Here is a 21,001-nt window from a genome sequence, read left to right as displayed (position 1 = left end):
TGGGTGATTTGATGACTCTAAAATGTTTCTACCCTTTGTCCAAATAAGTATACAAATATGTCCTCAAGATATAATTTTATTTTGTTTATTTATTTTTTTGCGGTACGTGGGCCTCTCACTGTTGTGGCCTCTCCCGTTGCGGAGCACAGGCTCCGGACGCGCAGGCTCAGCGGCCATGGCTCATGGGCCCAGCCGCTCCGCGGCATGTGGATCTTCCCGGACCGGGGCACGAACCCTTGTCCCCTGCATCGGCAGCTGGACTCTCAACCACTGCGCCACCAGGGAAGCCCCAAGATATAATTTTAAAAGTGCAACTTCGGAGTTCCCTGGTGGTCTAGTGGTTAGTATTCGGCACTTTCAGTGCTGTGGCCCAGGTTCAATCCCTGGTGGGGAAACAGATCCCGCAAGCCATGTGGCACAGCCAAAATTAAAAAAATTTTTTTAATTACAAAAAAATTAAAGTACAGCTTGACTTATGTATAAAAGTATTTGTTATTTTATCAAATTAAATCAAAATCTAGGAAATAAACTTACATTCAATGGCAAGGGATTGGTTAAATACATTATGATAAATCCTCACAGTGGGATTTTTAAAAAATTAATTTATTCATTTATTTATTTTTGGCTGAGTTGGGTCTTCGTTGCTATGCGCCGGCTTTCTCTAGTGGCGAGCAGGGGCTACTCTTCGTTGCAGTGCGCAGGCTTCTCATTGCAGTGCCTTCTCGTTGCGGAGCACAGGCTCTAGGTGCATGGGCTTCAGTAGTTGTGGCTCACGGGCTCAGTAGTTGTGGCTCATGGGCTCTAGAGTGCAAGCTCAGTAGTTGTGGCGCATGGGCTTAGTTGCTCCATGGCACGTGGGATCTTCCTGGACCAGGGCTCAAACCCGTGTCCCCTGCATTGGCAGGAGGATTCTTAACCATTGTGCCACCAGGGAAGTCCCCTAACAGTGGGATATCATATAATATTTCAAAATGTTTTTTGGATATATTTAATAAATGGGGAAATGTTTACAGTCCATGTATTTTTATTATTATTCAAGTATTGCTTATTCTATTTTATCTCCTCTATTAACTTTTTAGTTGAACCTTTTATTATTCTAGCAAAGGTATGGCCTGTGGCCTGTTTTTGTATGACTCAGAAGCTCTAAGAATGGTTTTTATGTTTTTTAAAGGCTATTAAAAAAAAATGAAAACGAATATGCAGTGGGGACCACTTGTGGCCCACAGAGCCTATAATATTTATTATCTGACCTTTTACAGAAAAGTTTTGCTCAGCCCTGCCCTAGAGATTGCAACATCTGTCTTTATAATTTATTACAGTTTGTTAGATATTTTTACCACTTCCCAACAATGCAAGAACCTACAACAGTTTTACCCCATTTATTGCCCTCCTGCCCTTTGTGCTGTTGTCATATATTTCATTTTTACATATATTTTAAATCCCAGGGCTTCCCTGGTGGCGCAGTGGTTGAGAGTCCGCCTGTCAATGCAGGGGACGCGGGTTCGTGCCCCGGTCTGGGAGGGTCCCACATGCCGTGGAACGCTGGGCCCATGAGCCATGGCCGCTCCGCAGCATGTGGGATCTTCCCGGACCGGGGCCCTATAATTGTTTTTTAAACAGTCAATTTTCATGTATATTTACCTCCACTTACCCTTTCTGATACTCTTGATTTCTTCCTGCGGTTCTGTGCCTCTGTGCTTCCCTCTGGGATCATTTTCCTTTGGCCTAAAGACCCCCTTTGTGTTTTATGTTTGCAATGCAGGTCTCTTGGTAATGAGTTCTTTCCGCTTTCTTTTGTCTGAGAACATCTTTCCTTTGCTTTCTTTTTTGTTTTTTTTTCCCTTGGCTCTCACTGGGTAAAAAATTCTAGGTTTGTAGTTATTTTCTTTTAGCATTTTAAGGAGTTGTCCTGTTGCCTCTGGCATTTATAGTTTCCATTGAAAAGTCACCTGTAAGTATCATTGTTTCTCCTTTGCAGATAGTATATCTTTTCTCTGGTTGCTTTTAATGTTTTCTCTGCCTCTGATTTTTAGCAATTTGACAATGGTGTTTTTAGCTTTAGTTTTCTTTGTATTTATCCTGCTTGGATTTTGCTGAGCTTCTTGAGTCTAATGGTTGATATTTTCATCACATTTGGAAAATTGTCCCCTACTATTTCCTTTATTGTTTCTGTCCTCTTCTGTCTCTCCTCTTGAGACCCTAATTTTACACACATTAGACCTCTTGATCATGTCCCACATGTCTCATAGCCTGTTCTGTTGTTTCCCTCTGTGCTTTAGTTTGGTTATTGTCTATTGATTTTTCTTCATGTTCATTAATCCTGTCTTCTGTTAAATCCATCCAGTATTGTACTGTGCCATTTTAGAACTTCCATTTGATCCTTTTTTATAGATTCCAATTCTCTTTTATAGTTCTCCATCTTTTATCCATTTTGTCCATCTTTTCCACTGTTGCCTTTAACACACCAATCGTAGTTATTTTGACATCCTGATCTCCTTATTCCGGTATCTGGATTATTTCTGCATCTGCTTTTATTGACTGTTTCCTCTTGGCTATTAGTCATTTTTTTTCTGCTTCCCATTTCTAGTACTTTCCAGTATATCAGAGACACCGTAGATATGCTGTAGAGGCTCTGAATTATATTTATAGAGTGCATGTTTTCTGTTTAATTACTGACTTGTCATCTTGATTCTGTCAAGGGGGGTTTTAGGCTTTGTTAGAATAGGTCTATTTCAGTTTGCTCTTACTCCTATAATATGGACCTTATCTTAGTATGTGGCCTTTCTGGGGTCTCAAACTGAAATCTTAGGGTATTTCACAAAGCCCTCTCTGCTTTGATTGGACCTAAACTTCAACTTCTGTCTCCCCAGCACTGTGGAGCCCCTAAAATTTGTTCAGGTCTCCAGCCTCCCAGAGCCTGTTCTCTGCTGGGCTTCCTGCTGTCTCTCCGAATGAACGCACAGCTATGAGTCAATCAAGAAAGCAATGGAGAACTTTGACCTAGATTTTTGGAGGGGGCTCCCTTCTCTCTGGAACCCTCCCCAAATCCTAGCCTCCTGGTAGCCCTGAATTCCAATCTCTATCTCCTCTGCTTAGTCAGACTGCTGCTCTCTGCTTGGTCTCTTTTTTCTCAGCACTCAGTTTGAAAAAAATGCCCTCAAGGAGAAAGCCAGGGTGGATGTAGGGTCACCTAACTCCCTTCTCTCAAGATTTGTAGCCCTACACTTGTTGCTGTCTAATGTCTGCAAATGGTTATTTGCAGCTTATAGAAATGGAATATTTCTATATTTCCAGCTTTTAGAGTTGTTTATGGCGGTAGGGTAAGTCCAATAGCCTCACAATGTAATACTAATAGAAAAACAGTAGGAAAAAAAAACCCTTGTTAATATTATGATCACCACTGAAAAGTTATATATTCAGTAGAAAAAAAAGATTGGCACGAATATATCAAACTGTTATGTGGCAGGCCAGGTTAGATGAGATCAGGGCACCGAGGAGGAATGCATACTAATATCTGCTTTCGTGTGTTTCTTTCTAACCCCCTAGTACCTCCCTGCACTTGGCTACTCAAAACGGGTCCACCTGATGAACCCTATGGTTCCAGGATTAACTGGCAGCAAAATGAGCTCTTCTGAAGAGGTAGGTTGCCAGCTCTGACTTGAGTTGAGAAATCTTCAAGAGATGAAGAAATTGAGGACTAGAAAGAACAGTAACCTGGCTAACTAAGATTCTCAAATATCTGAGCTATAAGAAATCTTAAGTTATCCAATTAATTCCAGTGGTTCTTGAGTATTGAAGGACCCGGGGAGCAGTCCTGATGACATCCAATCATAATTTTAAGTTTTACCGCTGCTGATAAAAAGTACGAGCAAAAGGACTTCCCTGGTGGTGCAGTGGTCAAGAGTCCGCCTGCCAATGCAGGGGACACGGGTTCAAGCCCTGGTCCGGGAAGATCCTACGTGCCACAGAGCACCTAAGCCCGTGAGCCCCAACTGCTGAAGCCCACACTCCTAGAGCCTGTGCTCCGCAACAAGAGAAGCCACTGCAATGAGAAGCCCATGCACCGCAACGAAGAGTAGCACCCCGCTCGCCACAACTAGAAAAAGCCCCTGCACAGCAACAAAGACCCAACGCAGCCAAAAATAAATTAAAAAAAAAATGTACAAGCAAAAGTAGTTTCTTCACCCATAGAACTGTGATAAAAGTCAGCCTTATTAATGAGAAGGCTGTGGTTGCATTTCACCAATTAGCATATTTTTTAAAAAATATTTTATTTATTTATTTATTTGGTTGCACTGGGTCTTAGTTGCAGCCGGCAGGTTCCTTAGTTGTGGCTCACGGGCTCCTTAGTTGTGGCATGCGAACTCTTAGTTGCGGCATGCATGTGGGATATAGTTCCCTGACCAGGGATCAAACCCAGGCCCCCTGCATTGGGAGCTCAGAGTCTCTTTTTTTTTTTTTTTTTTTTTTTTTTGGCGGTACGCAGGCCTCTCACTGCCGTGGCCTCTCCCGCTGCGGAGCACAGGCTCCGGACGTGCAGGCTCAGCGGCCATGGCTCACGGGCCCAGCCGCTCCGCGGCATGTGGGATCCTCCCAGACCAGGGCACGAACCCGTGTCCCCTGCATCGGCAGGTGGACTCTCAACCACTGTGCCACCAGGGAAGCCCGGAGCTCAGAGTCTTAACCACTGCACCACCAGGAAAGTCCTGAGCATCTTTTTATTTTTCATTTAATTTTTATTTTATATAAAAATTTTATATAAAAAATAAGAGTATAGTTGATTTACAATGTTGTGTTAGTTTCCGGTGTACAGCAAAGTGATTCAGTTATACATACACATATATCCATTCTTTTTCACATTCTTTTCCCATATAGATCATTACAGAATATTGGGTAGAGTTCCCAGTGCTATACAGTATGTCCTTGTTGACACCAGTTAGCATCTTGATTCTTAGGGTGATGTTTAATATAATGATTTTGATAAATATGATGTCTTTTAACATTTAAAACTCCTGCTTGGGGAAAGTGCAGTTTTGTTCTGATCACTAAGGCACAGAATAGAAGAATTAGTGGAACTCAAAGATGTGAAAGGTTGGGTTCTGAGTTCCCAAATGTGGCTGATCTTCAGAATCAGCTAGGGGACTTTTAAAAAAGAGAGAGAGAGAGAGAGAGAGAGAGAGTTGATTAAGGCCCTGTCCTTAGAGATTCTGATAAAGTGGTTCTGGGAAACAACTCAGGAATCTGTATTTTCTTTCAAAGCTTACTAGTTGATTCTGATTGGAATCATTTTTGGACACTCATCTAGTGCTTTAAGTCTGATTTCTAGATATTTGTCTGATCATGAATTAGTAAATATAGGCATAGAAACCATTATTGTTATTTTTAAAGGAATAGACTCGTTCCTTTTTCTCTCATTAAAATGCCCTATGTGTCAGTTGTTTCTCTGACAAAGTCTATCACTCACCCTATTTAGTAACGTTCACCATATCTTCATCCTGGAAATCAGTGCCAGCAGCAGTTCCTAAATGTGACTGCCGCAGAATCACGTGCAGAGCTTTTTAAAATGCAAATGCCTGGGCCAACCCCAAGAAATTTTGATTTATTAGGTTTGGGTGGAGCTGGTAATTTGTGTTATTTTAAGCACCCCAGGTGATTCACATACAGTCGTATGTTGACCAGAGCTTGGTAACCACTGGACACAAACGGGCGTTGAGTTCACTCACTCCAAAATAAGAAACAAAGCCTGTTACCCTAAAAAGGACAAATGGCTCTAGATAATACCTAATACCTGGTGTTGGTGATGGCTGTGAAACAAGTATTCTGACACACTGCTGATGGCAATGTCACTTGATATATGCCTGTCAGAAAACAGCTTGGGGCCTAGCAGTTTTTGGTAGCTATAATCCTAGAGAAGGCAAAAGGACCTCTGCAGAGATGTTCATCATAGCATTGTATATAGTTTGTAAAAATGAGAACATAATCCAACAGTTTAGAAATTGCCAAATAAATTATGTTGTCACTAATAATTGGGAATATAATACAGCATAAAAATTACAAGCGAAGACTAGGTAGCCACTCAAAAGTACTTATGATACAGTCTCAAGAGTAAAAACACAGGAGGTTTATTCTCCAGCTACAAATTTGTAACGATTCCATATGCTGCAAATAAGGCCTGGGAAGAAGAGAGAAAAATTAAAATATTTTTATTTAGTATTGTGAGTGGTCCTTCACTCCGATTAATTCTGCTTTTGTTAAAGTCATTTAATGTTTAAATCTTTGTCCAAAAAAATTAAAATACAGATTAGTTGAGCATATTCTCATTTTCAACCACAAGAGGTCCTCCTTTCCTCCCTGGCTTCTAGGAGTCCAAGATAGATCTCCTGGATCGGAAAGAGGATGTGAAGAAAAAATTGAAGAAGGCCTTCTGTGAGCCGGGGAATGTGGACAACAACGGCGTTCTGTCCTTCATCAAGCACGTCCTCTTTCCCCTCAAGTCTGGTAAGATACTGCCTGTTTTCTTCTCGGAGGCCAGGCTGAAAAAGCAAAACCAGTGCTGTGATCATACTTGCGGTTTGTCACAGAGTCTTCCTCCAGGGGCTGGCTTCCCCGAATCTCTGCTCTGATTTCTCATATATTAATGTGTGATTGAAGTGGGGATATCGTTGAGTTATCTGTGTGTTTGTTAACAGGGTAGGTTCTAAGTGGGGTGTCAGGGTGAGCAAGGGTGGTAGAAATGAAGGGGTCAGGCAAGTGGACTAGAGGAATACAAAAGAGATGTAAGACACGATCGTTCCCCCGAGCTTGGATGCTAGCTGGGTATACGACATCGCCACTCATCCAATTTAAAAACAATAAAATGCCATATGATGAAGTTCAAGATACATGGCAGAAACTACAGATACCCATACATTTGGGCCAGGAATGCTGACTTGCCATTATCAGTGAGTTTGTTGGCATGGATCCTTTTTCTTACAGAGTTCGTGATCCTTCGAGATGAAAAATGGGGTGGAAACAAAACCTACACAGCTTACTTGGACCTGGAAAAGGACTTTGCTGATGAGGTAATACCAGAGGAGGCGTAATCTCCACTGAACTCATTCTGACAAATCTCTCCACGTGGCCTCGCCAGGTTTCTTGTTACGTGCCACAGGGCTCTGTCATCATGCTGTTGGGTCCATATATTTTGTATCAATGGCTTAGATTCACGTGGTTCATGGATTAGATTAGCAAATGGCACAAAACTAATATATTGGTGTCCTAATCACACTCCAAAGGACTTAACCTGGAATGAAGGGCCGACAGACTCAACAAGATGAAGCATTTCAGGGACAGGTACAAAATCAAGGTTCAGAAAAGAGACACAACTATTAAAGAACAGAATAGAGAATACTACTCATTTCGACAAACAATTTAACAAAAGACTCACTAGGTTTGCATGTGTTTGGCACCATGCTAGGGGCTGGCATTACGAAGAGGATTAAATCCTCATGAAGCTCATAGTCCCTAGGAGAGGCAGACGTGTAAATAAATAATCATTTACTGGTTACTGTACCAAGTATACATGGTCTAGAAATAGAACAGGGGGAAGTGATTACCTGGCTGTCTGGGAAAGCTTTATGGAGGGGACAACATCCAAACACGGTTTCACTTGAGGATTAGGAGTTCATGAGGAAGCCTGTGAGGGAGTGCATTGTGCACAGATGTGGTAAGATGAAAACAGCATGGTGTCTAAGGAATCACAAGTGCTTTCGTCTGACTAGAGTCTACAAGGTGATGGGGGGGCACTGCGGGAGAGGGAGGCAGGGCCAGATCATGAAGGGAAGGAGTGATAACAGTGTGTATGGGGAATGAAAGGAGGGGTCTTGACTGACTGAATTTGGGCTGAATCAGCAATGTGACGGGGCTGTCAGAAATGTTCATGAGGTCTTGGCCTCAGCCATCAGAAATGTAGAGTCTGGAACCAGGGAGTTGATCGTCCGTTCAGTTCTACATTGTTCTGAGTACCTTTGGGGTTGTGCATTCAGCCCTGGACTTCAATTGTGTGAGGTTTATTTGACAATCTGGGGTGTGTTGGTGGGGAGAGGAAGGATGCCATGATAGGGAACAGACTGCAAACTGTGTCACAAAGCACAGCTGAAAGAACTGGGCGTGTTGAGCTGGGAAGCAAGTATGTGTTCACCCATCCTTGAACACAGGAAGGGCTTTCCTGGGAGAGGGGTGAGGTTCCTTCTAGTGGCACCAGACGGTTGAACTAGGGCTGCGGGTGGGGAACCACAGGGAGGCTTGTTTAGGCTTGAAGAACTTTCTAGTGGCCTCAATGATGTGGTGGTGGGTAGGGCTGCCTGGCCTGACCTTGCATTCCCCATCACTGAGGTGTTCAGGCAGAGGCCAGAGGACCACTGGAGGCAAGGTTGTATGAGGGTTTGAGCATCAAGTGGAAGAAGAGACTCAATGACCTCTGAGGTCTGAGGGCCCTTAAGGCCCATTTTTTGGACATTTGGCAGCTAATTGCTCTGAAACCCTTCTGTCTGCCATCTGAGGCAGCCACAGAACGCACACCCCATTCCTCAACCCTGTGAACAGTCCTTTGTGGGACTGATGAGACGGAATAGAAGAAACGCTTCTGAAGAAAGAGTCTGACAGCATAACCAGCGGCACTTTCTGTGATGGTGGACATGTTCTGTCTGTACTAACACAGTCGCCACTGGCCACATGTGTCTGTTGAACCTCACAATGTGACCAGTAAACTGAGGAACTGAATTTTAACTTACATTTAAATATGCACATGAGGCTTGTGGCTACCATATTGGACAGTGCAGGTCTAAAGCTTTTCTATTAAAAATGAAACATTCGGGGGCTTCCCTGGTGGCGCAGTGGTTGGGAGTCCGCCTGCCGATGCAGGGGACACGGGTTCATGCCCCGGTCTGGGAAGATCCCACATGCCATGGAGCGGCTGGGCCCATGAGCCATGGACACTGAGCCTGCGCATCTGGAGCCTGTGCTCCACAATGGGAGACGCCACAACAGTGAGAGGCCCGTGTACCGCAAAAAAAAAAAAAGAAACATTCAGGACTTTTCTGGATGGCACAGTGGTTAAGAATCCTCCTGCCAGTTCAGGGGACACGGGTTCAAGCCCTGGTCCGGGAAGATCCCACACGCCGCGGAGCAACTAAGCCCGTGCGCCACAACTACTGACCCCACGTGCCACAAATATTGAAGCCCTCACACCTAGAGCCCACACTCCACAACAAGAGAAGCCACCGCAATGAGAAGCATGCCTATTGCAACGAAGAGTAGCCCCCGCTCGCCGCAACTAGAGAAAGCCCATGTGCAGCAACGAAGACCCAATGCAGCCTAAAATAAATTAATTTATTTTTTAAAAAAAATGAAACATTCCCGAGGAAACGAAGGAATAACCTCAGAAACAAAAACATAGGCATTGTTTTATTACATGTATTCATACCTAGGGGACGTCCCCTCAGAATATCTTAGAAGATCCTTTGGGGCCAGATTTGGATGTAAAAGTGGTAGTCACAGGACATGAGAAGAAAAAATGGAATTACTGAGCTCCCACCATGTACTAGCACTACTCACCATTTTTACCCATGTTAAGTGATTTAATCCTTATTCTGACTCTAGCAGGTAAAGGTATTGTTATTTTCATTTTTTAAGTGAGGAATCCAAAGCTCAGAGGGGTTAAGTGCCTGGTTGGGGGTCAGCCAGCTAGCTGGGACTCACCCCAGGCTCTAACTCCAAAGCCCTGTTCTTCCTTCTTGCTCACTCAGCTCCCCTCTCAGGCTGTCTCTAGCTCCTAGCTTCCCTATGTGAATGTTTCCCTACCTGTAAATAACATGTGCTTTACGCCACTACGCTGAGCATAAATGGAGGGACTAGAAGAAGTCAATTAAAAACATTCAGCCTCTAAAAACCCCCACGTTAGTGTGGAATTCAGTGTCAAAAGACCTGGGTCTTGGACGTATTAGATAACCTTTTGAACCTATTTCCCCTTCTCTGCTCTACCAGCTTCACAAGCTTGTTCTGAGGTTCAAATAAGACTCTGCTCAGAAAACACCCTGCATCCTATATGCACATTATTCTTAGTAGATTCAGGTGTCCTGTGCCCAGTTCACCTGTTCCAGTGCCCCTTCTCACCTGGCCTTGAACACTTGCAGGTTGTGCACCCTGGAGACCTAAAGAATTCTGTTGAAGTCGCCCTCAACAAGTTGCTGGATCCCATCCGGGAAAAGTTTAATACCCCTGCACTAAAGAAACTGTCCAGCGCTGCCTACCCAGATCCCTTGAAGCAGAGTAAGGCCAGCTGGGGAGGGGTCGGGCTTGGGGGGGTTGGGTGTGACATCATCAGGTAGAGAGCCTGTCAGTGGGCCTCAGAAAAGGGTCTGTCTTCAATTCAGGCCCAAGAAGCCGGTGGTGGGGGCATGGTCTGAAGTGCAGGAATGTCATGCCCCGTGACTGGTGGAATGGAACTCCAGTCATCTTGAATTGGGTTTGGTGGGTACTATGAAGTGATTACATCCTGCTCTACCAACACTGCTGTGAGTGCTGGTTTGAGACATGTACTTTGATCCTTTCACAAAATCCGCTTCTTCAGTTAAGGAGACCAATTGGGTTAGACCATGAGGGTAACAGCTGCTTGGGCAGGGTCTGCGCAGCATCTCAGGGAAGCTCATCTCTAGATTTGCCCAGTTCCCTTCCACGTGCTCCTGACTGGTTCTTAGTTGGCCAGCCACGCATCAACGATGCTGAGATAACATTGAGAGTCTTGTGTGGCCCTGCCAGAAAAGGAGGAATGGCTGAATATATGTGAAATGCCCGAATGGTGGCAAAGCTACACCGGGCCCCTCCCCTCCCCTCCAGCCCAATACCTGAAGGAGAGAGAGATGAAATCTGGCATGTCACTTCTCAAAGGCTGCTGGCTCTGTTTTAAAGAAGGTATAATTCAGTGGGTAGATTCTGGGGATTCTGCACTAAGTCCTGCTAGTGTCATTTGGGGGGATCAGCAGCTGACCTGTCATGGGAAGGAGGAGAGTTCTGAGCCTTGGGTTCTTCTCATCTCCAGAGCCAGTTGCCAAAGGCCCAGCCAAGAATTCAGAACCAGAGGAGGTCATCCCATCCCGCCTGGATATCCGTGTGGGGAGAGTCATAAGTGTGGACAAGGTACTCATTTTCCACCACGTCCCGGAGAGGCAGACAGGGGTCAGGTTTGTCTGCTTCCATCTGGAGGAAACCTGGCCTGGGATGGGAAGTAACATCCCTGAGGTCATATTGCGAGTCAGAACCCAGGCATCTAATTCCAGGCATCAGGCTTTTTCCCTTTGCTATCTCTGGACCTTATTCAAACAAACACAGCCAGGAACTCAGAATACGGAGGGATGTTAGTCAGAAGGAGCTTGTTTATCTACCAAATCCAGTCTGATTGACTCACCTGGTCTCTCCCAGCTTGTCTGGACTAGCCACAGGCCTTATCTTGGATCAGCTGCTTTGTCCTTCCCTCTCCCCACCCCAGGAAATGGTGAAGGGAGGACTTCCTTTTTCCAGAGGCAGATGGCTATGCAACCAGTGGCCTGGGACCAGTGGTCTGGGTATTTTTTTCTCCCAGTATTGATTTGCTTTTCACCGTATTAGACTAACCACCAAAACTACCTTGAAATAGCTGATGCTCTTGTTTCGGATGGTGAAGCCAGCAGCTGCCTCTTGTCTTCCAGTCCCCTCAGGACTGGGATTGATCTGGTGCACACATGGCCATAATGGTGGCCACCCAGGCAGTTCAGGCCATTTTAATCTCTGTTAGAGGTTCCTTCCACTTCTAACACAAGTAATTAGGCTCATGTTACTCAAATCTGCCTCTTTGGGGCCCCTTCTCATGTCTGCTGCCTGGGACCTGGAGAGTTAGCGCTAAGAGGGTTCCTCCAGGGCCTCAGTAAGGAGTGGATGCCCGTTTCTGGAGTCAGAGGGTTCACCAGGCCCCATGATCTATTCCATTATGATGTTCTCTGAGCCTGACATCTCTTGCTGGCAGCACCCGGATGCAGACAGCCTGTATGTGGAGAAGATTGATGTGGGGGAAGCTGAACCACGGACTGTGGTGAGTGGCCTGGTGCAGTTTGCGCCCAGGGAGGAACTGCAGGACAGGCTGGTGGTGGTGCTGTGCAATCTGAAACCCCAGAAGATGAGAGGAATCGAGTCCAAAGGCATGCTTCTGTGTGCTTCTATGTGAGTGCGGACTTGGGGGGTGGGGAGCACAGGGCCTGGGGAGGCCCGGAAGAGAGGGGATTAGCCCACATGCTGCCCTTCCACATGCCAGGTGGAGGCCCTGAGAACACTACCCAAAAGATGATGCATGGAGGGATTATTTATTGTACAAGAGCCGTGGATGAAGCACTTTACCTAAAGTTAACTTTATTAAAACAGGAATTGAAGATTCTAAGCTGTGTGCATGCTCAGGTCTCTCTACTAGTAAGAGGTGAAACCAGGATTCAGACCCAGTTCGCTGGCTGTTATGTCATATACTCCCTCCCCTAAAAGCCCAGATTTTGGAGTCTCTCCTGACAGAATTTCAGTTCAGCCCTGGTTAACCCAATGCGGGTGATATCCAGAGACGTAGTACAACCGTGAAGTACTCTTAGGGCCCTGGCATTGAGGGTTCCCTAAATCCCATTAGGCCCCTAGGAAAAGGCCCCAGTGCTTTGGCCTCCATGGCAGCTGGAGACAGTCCATAGCCTCACTCTTATCTTGTCCTGTGTGTCTTCCCAGAGAAGGGGCAAGCCGCAAGGTTGAGCCTCTGGACCCTCCTGCCGGCTCTGCTCCTGGTGAGCGAGTGTTTGTGAAGGGCTATGAGAAAGGCCAACCAGATGAAGAGCTTAAGCCCAAGAAGAAAGTCTTTGAGAAATTGCAGGTAACAATCTGCACTTTTTCCCTCATACCAGGGCTGCCTGGACTGTCTCCAGATTGCTCTGTTACTGAGTCCACACCTGCCCTTTTCCCAGCTGGGCCTTCCTGCGTCTAAGCCCCTCTTCCTTCTTCATTCCAGACCTGTCAAATGAGGTGCCTGAGGAGCCTGTGGGCCTTCGCAGGTACTGAGCACTGACAGACTGTTTGAGGCACTGTGTCAGGGACTTGAGACATTTCCTCATTTGACCTTCCGTCTGTGATAGATGATCCCCAATTTATCTGGCAGGATACCTGCCAAGGCCACACAGGGTCACCAGAAATGATGGAGCCAGGATCAGAGCCCTCCCGGGATCCCTCCTGCCCACCTTGATCTGAGAGCACTCATTCTCTTTGCTTCAGGGGCATTGACTCACATGGCCTGCCCCGAATTCATTCATTCATTCAGCACCCTAATGTATGTGTCCGGCACTGTTCTAGGTGCTTGGGCTACATCATTGAGTAAAGCAGCAGAGATTCACTCTCCTCGTGGAACTAACACTACACGTGTGACTTTTCCTAGTTAGTTCCTTGTTTCCTCAACTAGACAGTATTTCTGGAGGGTGTTTAGAGTGGTTTCTACCTCTCCATCCTCCTGCAAGTGGCAAATGGCTTTGTCCCCTCCCTTCTTTCCTAGTTTTCCAGGCCAGTTTTTTGAATCCACTTTTTTTTCTAGCTATAAAATAAATTTTCATTGTAGAAGTGGCTAAAATGTAGGGGAAAATGAAAATAAAACATCCATAGTCCTGCTACCTAGAGATGCTGAAAAATGTCATTAGTGATTATTTCCTTCTGGAATTTCTCTATGCATAGTGATAATATATTTATAGTTTGAGTCATACCATGTTTATTTTTCTTTTTTAAAAAAATATTTATTTATTTGGCTGTGTCGGGTCTTCCTTGCGGCATGTGGGATCTGCTTGTTGCTCTTTGCTGCAGTGCGGGCTTCTCTCTAGTTGTGGCCTGCGGGTTTTCTCTTCTCTAGTTGTGGCACGGGCTCCAGAGCACGTGGGCTCTATGGTTTGCGGTACGCGGGCTCTAGTTGAGGCACGTGAGCTCAGTAGTTGTGGCGCGCAGGCTTAGTTGCCCCGCAGCATGTGGGATCTTAGTTCCCTGACCAGAGATCGAACCTGCATCCCCTGCACTGGAATGCAGATTCTTTACCACCGGACCACCAGGGAAGTCCCTCCTCTTCTTCTTCTTTTTTTTAATTTAACTTTAGGCCTCAAAGATTTCCCCATCTTCTTAAATACTGAGGGGCGGGGGAGAACCATACACACACACACACGCACACACATATACATACATATATACAGTATTATATCATAATGATCATAATTAACCCCAAACCTTATTAGACATTGAGGTGGTTCTCAGTTTTTCACTCTTAGAATACTACGATGGATGTCCTGGTACCTAGTTCTTTGTATTTATTCATGATTATTTTCTACAACTAAATCCCTAAAATGGACTTACCTTAGGCAAAAGATAGAAATACCTTGAAATGAAAGCTTTTCGCAAACTGCCCTCTTAGAGAAGTTAAGTAAATTTACACTACTAGTAGTATAAGAGTCTTTGTTTTCTTGTAGTCTTGCCACCATCACTATAATCACTTTTGTTGTTGTTTTTCTTGTCCAGGCTGACTTCAAAATTTCTGAGGAGTGCATCGCACAGTGGAAGCAAACCAACTTCATGACCAAGCTAGGGTACATCTCCTGTAAATCACTGAAAGGGGGGAACATCAGCTAGCCAACCTGGCGTCTTCCTTCCTTCTCTCATCATCCTGAGTCATCTGCTGTCTCCTAAATTTGCTCCATCCATCATCTGCTTACCCATCTCCCAGGACACTGAAGCAGGAAGTTTGGGACTCTGTGAGGTGCAAGACTCGGTGAGGTGCAGCTCAGCCTCCCCAGGATCCAGGATCATCCTGTCTGGCTGCAGGGAAAGGCTGACCTCCCGGGTAGTGATGAGCACGGGGCAATGCAGGGAGTGCAGCCCTACCTTCTTCCCTTGGCAGCTGACCTGACAAATCTGGTTTCAATATGATGTTAACTCAGAAAAAGTTTATGCCATAATCCTTGTAACTGGAAAAATATTGGTTTCCAGTTTTCTTAGCGTTATCCCAGCAGCTATGCCTCTGGCTGGGATCTGGTGCCTGAACTGGGCTAATTACAGCCTCTCCCCAACAGGAAACTGTGGGTTTGAAAAGGGAAGGGAAGGGAAAACAGAGAACCTAGTGGTCTACCAAGTGGTTGGCACCTTTCCCGAATGCTTGCCAACCCTGAGGCTTGTCGCTGGGGGCAGAGCCTGCCCCAGGACTCCTGGATTGCCCTTTGATCCTGCTGGGGGGACACTCCCTAAACCAGCTGCGTGTTATTAGACGGCACAGCCTGGTTCTTTCTTCAGGGAGGGTGCGGTGCTTCTCCATAAGGCATCTCAATCAGGACCACTAAGCATCAGTGTCATAAATTCAAATAAAATGTCTGAACAAGGGTGTCTGGACAGGACCTGTCTGTGAGCTGCACCATCTCAGGAAAGGAGAACACAGTGTGTAGCAGCTTCTGGGCCCCTCACCCAGCCTCGGGCTGTTTGTATCTTGGACTTTTGACCCTGTAATGGGAGCGGGGGTGGACTAGGCTGGATGGCAGACACCTTGACTTCCCCTTTAGCAGTGTTAAAAAGAAGAGGCTCATTTTAGGGTCCAGAACATTGTCCCTTCTAAATGTGGGCCCAGACCACGACCTTGACCCACCCCATTAAGAAGCAGCAGCCACAGCCAAGTTTTAATCATTTAATTAATTAACATCTTCGAATGAAACCCACACAGAGCTTTTTCCATGTGTATCACTCCAGCTTCAGAGCAGAGGGAATAGATTGTTTGTATAGACATATCAAAGACTCAGAAACTTAAAGAAATATATATATATATGTGTGTGTATACACATATATATATATGTGTATACACACACACACACTCACACTTCTCTAACATTTTTATGGAAATTAAAAATCAGAGGCTTTTGGTCTCCATGTGCACTAGGGCAAGCTCATTTACCCAAGAGGACAAAAGGATTTGCCTCTTGGAGGTCCTCCCTTCTCCTTTCTACTCTGTTCCACCCAGTGGGAAAACAAGCTCAGAGGAGTCTTAACTGAAGACAAGGGGCTCCAGTAACATAGGAAGGGGAGGGAAAGAAACACAGAAGGTGGGCTCCCTCCTACCTCCAGCAGCTCCGAGGCTGCTGCCAGGGCCTGGTGTCATGGAAGCTTTGGCCTGGTCCTGGTTTCTGGTTCCCAGTTCCCGGGGGGTTGAATCAGGAGCTCTGAGCAGAGGAGGGCTTACTGACTGTCCTCTTTCCCCAACTCACTGGGCAGGCACAACACATACCCAGCAGCAGCTCTCCATTACCCAAAGGGCAGGGAAGAACATTGGTTTATAGCTACAGAGAGAAGAGAATAGTGAGAGAGGGCCATAGGAACCTGGGATCTCAGACCACATCCCCTGTGTTCCCAGCTCTTTTTCTGGGAGGGGGTCAACCTCTCTCCTGGGTGGAGGAGAAGCAGCTAAAAGCAAGGTCCCTTGCCCGGCTCAAGCCTGAGTCACCGTTGAGGAAAGAGGATCAAGACAGAAGGGGTGACCTGGTGACAGCCATGCTGCAGTAGAAGGAGGCACTAGGGCCACCCCCGTGGAGCCACCGGGGCCAGTGAGGAAACCAGCTTACCGAGATAGGTGGCACAGGTTGAAAGTGGGAAGGTCAGCAAAATTCCTGGAGGAGAGATCAGTAGCAGAGGCTGATGTCTAGGGGGGAACCACCCAGCCCGCCGCTAGGAGCGCTGAGTTCCCCCTCATTGACTAGGGAAGAGTCTGTCATAGAATGCACCTCTTTGGCTTCCCATCCTGTCACTCAGCGTCAGCTCTCCCGAGTGGAACCACCTGTGCTGAAAGGCAGCTGCAGAAAGGACATGCTCAGAGCAGAGTAAAGGTCAGAGGATATAATCCATAGGGCCGGGTCTGGGCCCACTGCCCAAATAGGCTCTTCCCTGCCAGACCCACCCCTCCATCCATGTCCTCAGTACTTCCTGTCGAGCTGACAGGAACCCAGCTTTGCCATGGCCTGCGGCTCCGGCCTCTGAAGAGTCGTGCCCACCCACCCCAACCTGATCAAGTAAAACAGGGCCAAGTGCCCCATGACGTGACTCTCTACTCTGTTCTCCCACTCTCTCAGGACAGAGAGAGCCTGTGGACCTCCCCTCTGGTTCTTTCTCCCCCACCCATTTGGGCCCTGGCAGTCTCCCACTTCCTGTCCCCTACATGGAGCACCTGGCAGAACCAGAAGGTAGGAGGCTGGTTGGTGGTAAGTTGAGGCACAGGAGGGCTAACCCCCACTGCACCTTTTGTGCTTTGGAATTCCACAGCCCCACTCCTGCCTCCAGCCTGGAGAAGCCTGTGGGAATACAACGACTTGCCTACCTCCAAGAACTAAGAAAAGTTGCAAACTGGATCGGAGGAGGGGGACAGATTAGTCCCAGCCATGGGCTGGCTACTGGGGACTGATGCTGCTGCCATGTAAACAGGCCCCTGGAATGTGGCTTCGCGGGCCCTGGAGGATGGACATGCAGCCACTTTTCAAAAGTGCTTTGATTCTGGACTACAGCATGTGCATGATTTGGACATTTAAAAAAAAAGGAAAAAAAAAAAACCTCAAGTGAGGTGTTCTGTTCCCAATTCTGTGGCCTTGAGGCCAGCAGGGGGCACAGACACCCACTCCCACCAGCTACCTCCTTCAAGATGAGGCTAAGGCCACGACTGAAGCGGCAGCTGCCAGAGGTGAATCCATTCAGGAAAAGGCATGAGAGCCGGATGACTTGGAGGACAGGAGCCACACCAGGCTTGTGTAAATATTGAAGGCCGTGGAGGTTAAGGCTGCAGGCGTCCTCCCTATTAGGTTAAGTGTCTGCCGTATCCTCTCATCCTTGGAGCCGCTCAGGTCCCTGAGATTGTATTCCTGGGATGGGTCAGCAGTGCCAGCAAGGTGCCTGGTGGTCAGACCAGCTCTTTCTGTGGGTCTGTGGAGAGAAAAGAAGGGATACTCAGCAAGGGACCCCCTAGCTTGGTTCTGACCACTGAGAGCCCAGGGCACATCCTCACCCCCTCACTTTACTGACCACGACAGCAGCACTGGGCTGGACATTTTACAAACGTTCCCTCTGCCACTATAATGTATCATTGCCTCACACTTTACAGTGAGGAACCCGAGGCTAGGATGGGTAGATAAAATGGCAAAGTTGGAATTCAAATTTCAGTAGGTCTGACTCCAAAGCCCCACCATCCATGCTCCTTCAGTGCAGCTCATCAGAGGTGACAGGTCACCCTTCCCAGGCACCCCAAGACCAGAATCCAAGAGCAAATCCCTAATGGCAGGACTTCTGATACCTGTTTCCCATTACCAGTGATGGGACCCACACCCCACCCCTCCCTGCCCACCGTACCTGTGCCAGGCAGGCCCAGCTTCTCCTCTGGACCCACCCGCTGCAGCACACCTCCATTCTCTGCCAGCTTCTCCTTAGTCCTGTCCTCGGCATGGGGGAGCCCGTTGGTGGGAGGAGCAGGAAGGGGCTCAGCCGGAGGAAAGCTGGGGGAGGTGGGGGGGGCGACTCCCCCAGAAGGCTTGCGGGCCACAGGCGGGGGGGCCTTAGGTGGCTTCTTTGGGGCCTGGGGTGGCCGTTGCTCTGAGACGCTCCGAAGTTCAGCTATCAGGTTCCGCTGGAGGTCAGCCTGGGTCTCAGGGGACACGGGCCGCTCCAGCTGCAGCTTCTTGGTGCCCTTGGAGAAGATGAAGCTGGCCGTAGAGGCAGGGGACCGCGGCTCTGCCTCAGGTGGTCCATTGGGCTGGTCACTCACAGGGCCCACGCTGGCAGCCAGATTGGAGGCCTTGAGCCGAACAGCAGCGTGGAGCCCTGAAGAGGCAGGCGCTGGGCTGGCCCGCCCTGACAGGGCCCTTCGCAGTGGCTTCTGGGGGGCCGACGGCCCTGACGCTGGAGTCGGAGCCACTGTGGCAGTGCCTACAGAGCGCAGCCGAACCATCTGCAGGAGTGAGGGTGTGACCAGGGGTGCACCAGCATCCTCCCTGGGAAGGCCGCCACCCTTGCTGCAGCCCCCTGGTTCCCTCCGAGGGACCTTGGCCTGAAGCCCTGGGACAGAACCAGCAACAGATGGGGCTGGCAGAGCTGGAGGAAGATCTGGGGTACCACAGGGCTGGCTCTGGAAAGAGACAGTAGCTAAGGAGGGCTCCGGGGGCTGTGAAGGGTCTGCAGGCTCAGGGCCGGCCACAGAGAAAAAGGCCTCCTCGGGTGGAGGGAAGTCAGCCATGGACAGGTCCTGCTCCTCCGGTGCAGGAGGCGGGGGTGGGGGCCAGGTGGGATCTTGGAGGGCCTCCTCAGCAGTCTCTGGGGCAGACAGGGCCTCCTCAACCACCTCTGGCTTCTTAGTGGGTGGCGGGGGCGGGTGATAAGATGGGGGTGGGGATGGTGGGGGTGACTGGTCTTTGGAGGCACCGGGAGCTGCCTGAGGCGGGGTTAGGGATGTCTGGGGAGTAGGTGGGGTCTCAGGGCTGGCAGCAGTGGTAGAGATGGGCCCAGGGACCACAGCAGGGGCAGCTGGAGCAGGGGCAGCTTGGTTGGGGCTCTTGGGCTTAGAGGGAGGTGGGGAGAAGGGGGCAGGCACCTTGGGGTGAGGAGGTATGACAAACCTGTCACCCAGGGCGGTCGACACGTGCGGACCAGAGCGGTCTGAGGGCGCCGGATCAGAGGAGGAGGAACATAGAGACGTGAGGGAGGAGGAGACCGAGGCCCCGGGAGATCGAAGTGAAGTGACACGCTCTGGTTTAGGGGGTTGGGCCTTGCCTGGGGAAGCAGGGGCCCCTGTTAGACCCTTGGGAGGGAGGGTAGGGGTACCACTTTGGCTCGAGTATCCACTGGAGGGTGAGAGTGTCCGTTCTGGGGAGCGTGGGGGACGCCGGGAGCCACCTGGAGACAAGCCAGGCACCCAGCTGCCTGCTGAGCTGGATGGACAGGGTGCTGCCCCCATCCCTTCTGACCCGCCGCCAGTGGTGGGCGGCCGGGGCAGCTGTTGCTGCTGCTTCCGCTCGGGCTTGGGAGGCAGCCCCAGGGGCCCATCATGTGCTGCTGAGCTGCGCTGATGGAGCGAATGGGTCCGGCGGGGAGGTGGCGGGGGCCGCTTCAGCTTCCGTAGGGACACACTCCGGCTGGACAACTGGCCACCGCTCCGAATGCTAACAGTGTCCGAGGCCTCGGCAGTGCTGCCCCCGCTGGGAGAGCCCCTCCCGCTGCCCCCCAGGGGAGGGGGCGCCACGTTACTGTTGGCCACAGAGCTCTCTGGCCGGCCCTCTGAGCCACCCTTAGAGGAGAGGGTAGAGCCGTCAGACACAATGGTCTCAGAGGACTGAGAGTGGCTCCAGGTGTCACTGGAGGAGGAAGGGTGGCGGCTGCGGGGCCGCGGGCTGGAGACCGAGGAAAAGTGGCCCAGCGAGCGGATGGAGGCCGGGCTGGATGACAGCAGGCTGCAGCGGCTCAGCGTGCGCAGGCTGCAGCGGCCCAAGGCCACCACGTCCACTGTGGGCGGCAGCACGGCGTGCGGGATCAGCTTCGACAAGTAGGTGGCCTGGGGCGAGATGGACATGGCCGGGCTCAGGGGTTCTGGAGGCCCTGCCCCTCCGGTCAGTCCGGGCACTGCTAGGGACATGGGCCGGGTCAGTGGCAAGGGCCGGGCCCCCGTGGACCGGCCAACGAGCGTGTCATCCCGGTAGATGCGGTCGATGTGGCGCTGCAGCATGGCCTCTGCCTGGGCACCGGCTTCAGCCTCTGCCTCCAGCGCCTGCAGGGACACCCTGGCCCCTGGCCCTGAGGCCGGGCCTGCCGGATGGCCATCCACCGTGGGGATGCGTACAACGTCCCGTGGACCGGGAGGCCGAGGAGTACCTGGTGCCTCACGTTCATTCCGCAGGCCTGGAATGGACAAGGAGGGCGTGGGATGGTCAGC

General features: G+C 49.2%; 2 protein-coding genes across 3 annotated transcripts in view; one reads left to right on the top strand and one right to left on the bottom strand.

The window, feature by feature from the left end:
- The window catches only part of YARS1 (tyrosyl-tRNA synthetase 1), a 30,638-nt gene extending 15,201 nt beyond the window's left edge, over positions 1-15,437 (top strand). The window contains exons 6-13 of the mRNA XM_060018525.1: positions 3,547-3,639; positions 6,363-6,498; positions 6,976-7,061; positions 10,173-10,308; positions 11,078-11,175; positions 12,038-12,231; positions 12,772-12,913; positions 14,584-15,437. Of these exons, the coding sequence (XP_059874508.1) occupies positions 3,547-3,639; positions 6,363-6,498; positions 6,976-7,061; positions 10,173-10,308; positions 11,078-11,175; positions 12,038-12,231; positions 12,772-12,913; positions 14,584-14,694 (996 nt within the window). The 3' untranslated portion in view covers positions 14,695-15,437. The remainder of the gene's footprint in view (positions 1-3,546; positions 3,640-6,362; positions 6,499-6,975; positions 7,062-10,172; positions 10,309-11,077; positions 11,176-12,037; positions 12,232-12,771; positions 12,914-14,583) is intronic.
- A 266-nt stretch (positions 15,438-15,703) lies between these two features.
- NHSL3 (NHS like 3) overlaps positions 15,704-21,001 on the bottom strand; it is a 28,557-nt gene continuing 23,259 nt past the window's right edge. For both annotated transcript variants that reach the window (XM_060018501.1, XM_060018510.1), the window contains exons 6-7: positions 18,433-20,967; positions 15,704-18,009 (exon numbers count right to left, since the gene is read on the bottom strand). In XM_060018501.1, the coding sequence (XP_059874484.1) occupies positions 17,987-18,009; positions 18,433-20,967 (2,558 nt within the window). In that variant the 3' untranslated portion in view covers positions 15,704-17,986. The remainder of the gene's footprint in view (positions 18,010-18,432; positions 20,968-21,001) is intronic.

This window comes from Delphinus delphis, chromosome 1 (assembly GCF_949987515.2).
Source record: "Delphinus delphis chromosome 1, mDelDel1.2, whole genome shotgun sequence".
NCBI classification, from domain to species: Eukaryota; Metazoa; Chordata; class Mammalia; order Artiodactyla; family Delphinidae; genus Delphinus; species Delphinus delphis.
This window is presented reverse-complemented; position numbering and strand designations above follow the sequence as displayed.